Here is an 8,656-nt window from a genome sequence, read left to right as displayed (position 1 = left end):
CAGGACACTGTCACACTCACAGCACACCACCTGAGTGCCTTCCCTGTGCTCAGGACACTGTCACACTCCTCAGGACTCAGCAACTGAGGCCTCATCTGAGGATTCCGCCCTACTGCACTGACCACCACAGGCATCAGAAGCCTGTATGGCAGGCACAGTAACTCAGGAAGCTCATGGCTCCGGGACAGCTGTGGGCTGGTAAGGGGCTCGCAGCTAACTTGTGTAACATGGCTAAGCCCTGGAAATAAACAGGAACAGCATTTTCATGAGGACTGCTCCTCTCTCCAGGCTTTCCTTCCACTTCCTCCTCACTCAGCATTGTTGAAACTTCGGGGATGGTCTACCATGTTCTTCCCAGCACAATGTTCAGCACTACCTGAGGCGAATGTGGGTGGCCTTGGGTGTGAATTACAGAGAACACTTCTGATTGGACCCATCATGCTCAAAAAGGCTAAGTGTTTGCTCCTTGTGGCTCTGAGCCAAGGTAGTAAGCTACACAGGGCTGTATGCTCACAGAGTGTACACAAGGGCTGTTTCTCAGTGGGGCTGGATGGGGGAACAACATGGGTTCTGGTCAGCCAGCAGCTCAGGCACATCTTCAGTCAGTGAAGGCCGCCGTGCCGTGCCGTGCCATGCCGTGCTGTACACTGGCCTGCCCGATGCAGAGGTGCAGACTAAGAAGAAAACCCACAGAAGCAGGGACTACAGAGCTGACCTAACAGCCTGGGCAGGCTCACAGGAATGACCACAGCAGGGCAGGTGACAGGCCCAGGAGGCTGAGGACACTGTGTTTAGAAAGACACACTCTGCTGCAAAGACAGCTATGAAGCAGCCAAACTACTGCCAGGCAAAATCTAGAGTGCTAGGTGAGATTGTCTGACTCTAAAATATTAGTAGTTACTTCCTTAGAGACACGGGCCAGGTTAAAACAGCTCTGTGTGCAGCCACTTTAGACCCTAACACTTTCCTTCCAACTTAACCAAGCACTTTATTGAAACTGGAGTCTGAGAAAGCCAAGCAGCCAGGGAGTACTAGTGGACCATGCTGCCAAACCCAGCTGCAGAGTTAACAGCTATTTTTGTTTGGTTTTGAGCTTCAGCATCCTTCCCAGAACCTGTCACCTACCAAGGACATCACCCATACTTGACGAGCTTCCCAGGGAAGAGGCAGATAAGGCAAGCCTCCCCATGCTTCCCCTCTACCACACTCACCCTGTGCGTTCTTCCCCAAGCCCCGTCCAGGGACATAGCCCATCTTCTGCAGCAGCTTCTGCCCAATCCCTTTCGTGTGTCTCTCCCAGCTGCCAAAGTCCATAAAAGACTTGGTTCCTCCTGCAAAGCCTTTCTGGCTGGGCTTAAAATTGCCACCCTGCAAAGAAGACAAGATGAGTTTGGGTAAGAGAAAAGACCAGAACAATCCAAGGGAGCTCAAGCCTACAGCTGTACTACATTATGAAAAGCAGCATTTGGACCAAAACCACATCAGTGACATGGAGGAGGAAAGAAACTGCAGGACCCAAGGGGCAGTACACACACAGGTGCTCACTGGGCTTCTCCCTGTGGAGGAAGCCACTACACTGGTGATCTCCAGGGGTGCCACCTGGAGACTACCCTGTGGAACCTACCGTTTTTAACTTCTTTGGTCCTAAATCCTTCGGAAAGTCTTCCTGCTTAACAGGCTTCTCTTCGGCATCAGAGTCCTCTGAGTCTGCTTCCTCCGCTGCCCCTTTCTTGAGTCCCGCACTGATGAAGTTGACGGGTGCAGAATAGTCTCGGGCCCTACAGACAGACACAGAACCTCCAAATCTATAAAGAATGCTTCTGCAACACCCTGTCCTAAAAGCTGCTCACAAGAGAATTCCTTAGAGAGAGAGGCCCCCCTGGGATCCACTTTAAAACAATAATATGTTGATTTACATCCAAATGCCAAAAGGGACTCAAACCTGGCCTCCAATAATTTTACATTTAACATTTTAAAAATATTTTAGCTCTGTGTGGTTGAGAACCTGAAGATGGGATTATAGGCATTTGTGAGCTGCCTAACATGGGCACTGGCTGGGAGCCACATTCAGGTCTGCAAGAGCAATCTTCACTCTTAATTACTACTGAGCCCCCTTTCCAGCCCACATTTAACACTCATGGGGTCTGTTCAATTCAAACTATAGCTAAAGATTTGCCACTGTCAGTAGAGTTGATTATAAATTCAAAGTATGATATAATAACCTTACTTTCCTTTGACATTTTCAAAAATGCCATTATCACCGTGTGTGGACAATTTGCAGAGCGGCTCATTCCTTTTACCTTTCACATAGGAATCTGGTGACTGAACTCAGCTAGCCAGGCTTGTATGGCAACAACCATTACCTCTGAGCCATCAACCTGCCCTGGGCCCCTTTTACAACTGAAAAGACTATTGTACCCTAGTGTTTCCTTTACAGCGGGAGAACACTTATCTACCATGCCTGTAAAACAGACACACTACATTTCTTTTAGATACTATTTCAAGTATAAAACACAGAACAACTCAGATCAATTTTGGGAGGCAGAGGCAGGTGGATTTCTGAGTTCGAGGCCAACCTGGTCTACAGAATGAGTTCCAGGACAGTCAGGGCTACACAAAAAAAACCTGTCTTGGAAAAAAAAAATCCTAAGTAAAATTAATCAAAAAGTTCTGAGTGTAGTGGACACATAGGTGGGGGACACACAGCATTTTTTTCTTGTCTTGTGAGACAGCATCTTACTATGTAGCCCAGGTTGTACTACCACACTCCCCTGTGGACCTACTCACTTTTCTACCTTCATTTGTGCCAACAGCATCTTCTCCCCAGCACCCTTCCCTGCCCTCCCTGTTCTCTAGTGCCCTGTGAGTGCTCCCAGACACAGCATGGTCCCACAATGCCATGCCTGTGGTGGATCAGCACTTCTCCATATGTAGCCCTGCCCCCCTCACACAGTAACTGCTGAGGAGGAGGAGAGTACTACCCCAGCTCAACAACACACAGCAAGAAAGGGCAGAAAACCGTTCTGGGGTGCCTTCCCAATCCTCTAGAGCCAGGGCATGCAGCCCAGCAGACAGTACCTTTTGCCTCCAAAGCTGGGCCTCTCCTCATCCGAGTCACGCTCAGCCCACACCCCATAGGTGGCCTCCTCCTTGGTCTGCCAGTGACGCTGCCGGTTGGGGTTGAACTCATTCTGGAGGTCCCAGTCGGTGATCTCAAAGTTCTCACGCTCGTCGTCATCATCATCAAGGTGGCCTTCCCCATCCCGGTACAAGTGGGACAGAGACATAGCCAGTCACTAGAGGATGGGGACAAGAATAGCACTGTGAGAACCCAGGGCCAGCAGAAGATCCTCCAGAGTCAAAAAGCTATCAGCCTCATAATACAACTCAATAAAGCAGCCATAAGACACAAGACAAGTGTGGTGGCATGTGCCTTTAATCCCAGCTCTTGGGAGGCAGAGGCAGGCGGATTTCTGAGTTCCAGGACAGCCAGGGCTATATAGAGAAACCGTATCTTGAAAAACCAAAAAAACAAAACAAAACAAAACAAAAACCACAAGATAAAATGACCAGCTCCATAACAAGTGAATTAAGTCAGACCCAGCCATCCACAGGGGTCTAACACACAATGCCTTTTCAGAGTCAATCATCATGCGTGTGTGGGGTGGGGCCACAGATGGGCAGGGCCATATGGCACAGAAAGGAAGCAACAGCTCTAAGTGTTATTATCTCAGCAACCAGATTGGTCTTTTTGCTTCTCCAGGAAAGTTGTATCTAGCCAATTAGCAGTTCCAAGGAAACTTCAAAGCATTTTCTGAAATACTATTTCATAAGACTAAAGGTTTCTAAGGTCCCTGTATGGCTTCTAAAGTCCTGGAAGGTTGCAGTCTTTCTAAATGCCACTTTACAGCCACACCTGGAGAGTGTGGAAGAAACTGTTCTACTCTTGTATCTACTTAGCTCTCTCTCATAACTGCATTCATTCTGTTCCAGAAGAAGTTGTACACACTGATTAAGATGAAACTTTAGAAAAGTAAAGCCTTCCAGCACTTTGGAGGCAGAGAGGCAGGTCCATCTATGCAAGTTCAAAGCCAGCGTGGTCTCAAAACAGACTAAACAACAACAAAGGCTGAACAGCACCCTCACCAGGCATAGTGATGCACATCTTTGACTCTAGCAGTAGGGAGGCAGTGACAGGTGGAGCTGAGTTCAAAGCCAGCCTGATCTACAAAGCAAGTTCCAGGAGAGTCAGAGCTAGCTGTTACACAGAGAAATAATGTCTCAACAAACAGAAAACGGGGAGGAAAGGGAAGAAAAAGGGAAAAAAAGGAAGAAGAAAAAGCATCTTTTACTTCTGTCCCATGATCGGGTTCCAGGTTCACCGACATTACCAATCAGAACTGAGACGTGAACCCTTCAAAATAATTGTGAAAATCAGCAACACTTAACACCACAGCCTAAGTTTAAATCACACATCTATGAACCCTCTGCGTGTGGATATCACATACAAAGGTTCCGACACGGTGCTCTGCACAGTAACCTCCTCACTACGTGACACCATCGTGTTCAGGTGCACCAGTGACAGACAGCGGAAAAACTGCTCCGCTGTTACCAACACCTCCTTACTCCTCCTCACTATGCACCGGTTAAACTCAAGTTAAGCTACGAGTGCACGTTGAGTGCAGAGTTCTCAAAGGAGCAGGAAGCCCTGGGTCCACGGGCTTACAAGACCGCCACCTCCCTAGCACAGGAGATAGTAAAACTCCCACAGCGGTCAGGAGACGATCAGCTCACGAGAGCCCGGTGCTGGTTATTCAGTGTCTGCGTCGAGACGCTCCCAGGTCAGGTCCCGCAGCGGGCCGGGCCGGGCCGGAGACCCGAGCGCACGTAAGGCGTAGGGCCGCCGCCGCGGAGCCTCAACCTGCACTCTCCGGACGCCACCCTGCCGCCTGCTCACCTCGCTCAGCACCCGCGAGCCACACAGCCTTCACCCAAGGTCCCAGAGCCTGCGAGGGACCCGCCAGCCTAAACCCGGATGTGGTCCTGCCGGCGCACCGGAAGTGCGCCATCAGACGCGGAATGGCGCGCTGTTGCCCCGGTAGCGACTAAACGCTAGAGGGGGCGTGTCTGCGTCCCGGAAGAGCTGGGGATCCCGCCTCGCGCTGCTTCCGGTTCCCATGGGAACCGAGGCCGAGTGACGGTCTGATTCTAAGGCAAGCCGTCTTCAGCCACTGGAGTCTTAGTTTGTCAAAGGCGGAGAAGGCGTTACCCCAAGAAAGCCATCCCCGGATAGAACCGCCGAGCCCAGACCGTCTGAACCAGTGTCACGGGCACCCTGAGAGATGAAAATGTCCTCAGGACCCCATGTCGCGAAAAGGAAAGGCTAACCCCAGAGAAAGAGTTTGGCTGAGGGAGGTCCTCGCGGAGTATTCGGCGTCCGTGCTTCCTGGCTTTTGCTTTATCTTTTCTGTAACTCTGTAAACAGGAAAGGCAGAGGAACCTAAGTACTTTTCTCTAGGCAGCTGTGGACAGGCTGTAAGAAATCCGTTTTTCTTTACCAGTTCCTGTTCCCATTTTCTTCTGAAATACCGAAGTATTTTTTTTCCTCTCTATTGTTTTCCTCTCTGCTCTAGTTATTTCTCTGTTGCTGAGAAAGAAGGGAGTTGGGTTTTTTGTTGGTTTGGTTTTGGTTTTTGGTTTTTCGAGACAGGGTTTCTCTGTGTAGCCCTGAATGTCCTGAAACTCACTGTGTAGACCAGGCTGGCCTCGAACTCAGAGATCGGCCTGCCTCTGCCTCCCACGTGCTGGGATTAAAGGCGTGCGCCACCACTGGCCCACAAGAAGGAGCATATTTCATCTCACACTTTACACATCTTACAAATCTTACACATAGTCTGATGCCATCTCTGGTTCTGAAACACATTAGTTTCCTCTAGTACACTAAAATGCTGTGTGCTGGTGGGTTTTGTCGTTGGTTGGATTTATTTTTGTGTTTCACTGTCAGCTTGACACACACTAGAGTTATCTAGGAAAAGGAATGTGTTTCTATCGGATGGCCTGTAGGGAAGACTGTGGGGTCGTTTGCTGGATTCATGATTGATGGGGCCACCCCTGCTCAAGTGGTCCTAGGTGCTGTAAGCATCAGGAGCAAGCCAATAAACAGCATTCCTCCGTGGCTTCTACTTCAGTTCTTTTTAAAATGTCTGCCTTGGACTGTAATCTGTAAGACAAATAAATCCTTTCGTTCCCAAATTGCTCTTGGTCAGGGTCTTTACAATACAACAGTAAAACCTAATTAAAACATGCAGGAAGATATGTTAGTCTCTTACTGTGAAATCAGAGTCCCTTCTTGGGGCTTATAGTCACATGAATGGAAGCATCTAGGAACTGATACAAATGAGAACTCGGACGGGATGGGGGTCGGCAGGCAAGCTGTAACTCACAGCTGCCCAGAGGAGAAATGAGAGCCAGTGTGGAGGTCAATCACGAGCAGGGAAGGAGGCCTTCAGAGAATGAGCAAGGAATCCCAGGACAGGGAAGTTGAAAGCATACTTGTGTTGGGAAAGAATATTCATGCGTGTGAACAAAGTGAAAGTAAAGCAGCAAGGCAGTGACCCCAAGCTGGCAGGCAAGCATATGCAAGCTACAAGGGTACTTCCATTCAGTTCTGACACAGGTGCTGTTGGTGACTCACTCCATTGGTAGGAGCTCAACGTCAATCTGATGTGATTGGCACATCATAGTCTCCACAAAGAGGAAGCTTATGATGGGCAAGTCTCAAAAATGTCTGGTATTTGGGGCTTGACATATACTACAGGAATGTCACAAGATGGGGTGGGGTTGGGGCTATGAAATACTGGACATCTGGCAAGCTAGCCATCTTTGATAAAACAAAACAAAAAAACCCTCACACTTAGGCTGTGACCAGAATCCAAGTGGAAAAGACAGGAAAGGAAAAGAAATCTAGTGACACAACCCTTTAATCCCAGCACTGGGGGAGGCAGAGGTGGTTGGATCTCAGTGACACCTGGTGTAGATTTCCAGGACATCCATGGATAAATAATGAGATCTTGTTTAGAGAGAGAGAGAGGAAGAAGAGGAGGAGGAGGAAAAAGAAACAAAAAGGAATAGTTTTACCCTTCTGAGTCAGAACTCAGAAGATCCTGGGTAGATGTTCTGGGAATGTACATTGGTTTGAGAAGAGTACATTTTGCTGTGTGGGGAAAGCATCAGAGCTTCAATCAACCAAGGAACTTGGCTCATTTTGGTGAAAATTATAAAAAAAAAAAAAAAAAAGAGTACATTTAAGCAATTCCTTGATTTGCCCCCACTGGATTAACCCGTAAGGGAGGAGACAAAAGCATGGCCCCACTTAGAGTAGTGGTTCTCAGCTCAGGTCATGACCCCTTTGGCAAGTCTCTACCTCCAAAAATATTTACATTATGATTTGTAGCAGTAGCAAAAATTACAGTTAGGAAATAGCAATAAAAACAAGTTTATAGTTGGGGGTCACCACAACATGAGGAATTGTATTAAAGGGTTGAACTAAGGGTTCAGAACCACTGAAGGTTGAGAACCACTGCCCTGGAGGCAGAGTCTGCTCTCTAATGAGTCTGTTGAGGGAAATCTGGACAGAAATTCAAGGCAGGATTCGTGGAGGAATGCTGCTTGCTGAGTGCTCCGGCTTTTCACAGGCTCATGTTTATACAGCCCAGAACCATTTGCTATGGTGCCGTTCACAGTGGGTAGGGTCTTCCCGCATCCAGTAATGCTAGGGTCAAACAAATGAGATTTATCCTTAGTACTGCCATTTTGTTTTCAGACTTCATTTTGATCCTAAGTGTCAAGTTTCCAGGGTCTAGGGGAGCTCTTCATTTGGCTAGCCAATTTCCTCATTCTTTTTTCATTCCACCAAGCATAATGATTGTTCCTAACCACAAGAGAACAAATGTTTCTGACTGTCACTTGGCCCAGATGTTTGTGGATTTTGGGCTTTAAAACTCCGTCACATTCTGGCATGGGGCTGCACTTGAGCTCCTGAGTCTGTTCTATGACCCTGATCAATCAGTAGCAGCCTGAGTACAAGATTTACTAAGATGAATGTCTGAAGAACCAGCCAGATCCCGACTCTGTGCTTTTGTCCTTGATGGGTCAGGTTTTGCTCTCTAATTAAAATGAAGATCGTGCTTTGCTGGACACTTGTGACTTCTTGGGTTGTTTTGGACTTTTAGACCCCAACAGGAACTATCAAGACCATTCCAAGTAGATATGTCCACAGGCCAGTCTGGTCTGGATAATTCATCAAAACTGTCCTTTCAGATGACTGTATCAAGTTAACAACTAAAGCCACTTAGACATTTAGAACTGGCTGGTAAATTCATTCATTTACTCACTCACTCACTCACTCATTCATTCATTCATTCATTTGCTAGTCCTTTAAAAATGTACTGAGTTCCTAGGAGCTGGATCTAAGGGTTTGCAGGGAGTATTAAGAGAGATACCAAAACAGATCACTGGGTAATGACAAGTTCATTAGGAAAGCTATTTACACCATGGACAGACGGACGGAGAGTAGCATGGTAGAGGCTCTAAAGAGAGTTCAGGGTTCCAGCACCAGAAGTAGACAAAATGGCAGGGACTTCCTGTAGAGGACTCG

General features: G+C 47.9%; 1 protein-coding gene across 1 annotated transcript in view; it reads right to left on the bottom strand.

The window, feature by feature from the left end:
* Positions 1–5,073, bottom strand: part of Tfip11 (tuftelin interacting protein 11) — a 13,212-nt gene extending 8,139 nt beyond the window's left edge. Inside the window, exons 1-4 of the mRNA XM_031337404.1 lie at positions 4,958–5,073; positions 3,079–3,296; positions 1,625–1,778; positions 1,212–1,368 (exon numbers count right to left, since the gene is read on the bottom strand). Coding sequence (XP_031193264.1) covers positions 1,212–1,368; positions 1,625–1,778; positions 3,079–3,287 — 520 coding nt within the window. The 5' untranslated portion in view covers positions 3,288–3,296; positions 4,958–5,073. The remainder of the gene's footprint in view (positions 1–1,211; positions 1,369–1,624; positions 1,779–3,078; positions 3,297–4,957) is intronic.
* Positions 5,074–8,656: the final 3,583 nt, after the last annotated feature.

The sequence above is a fragment of the Mastomys coucha genome, unplaced genomic scaffold, assembly GCF_008632895.1.
Source record: "Mastomys coucha isolate ucsf_1 unplaced genomic scaffold, UCSF_Mcou_1 pScaffold22, whole genome shotgun sequence".
Classification (NCBI taxonomy): Eukaryota; Metazoa; Chordata; class Mammalia; order Rodentia; family Muridae; genus Mastomys; species Mastomys coucha.
The sequence above is the reverse complement of the archived record's forward strand: the minus strand, read 5'-3'. Positions and strand labels throughout refer to the sequence as shown.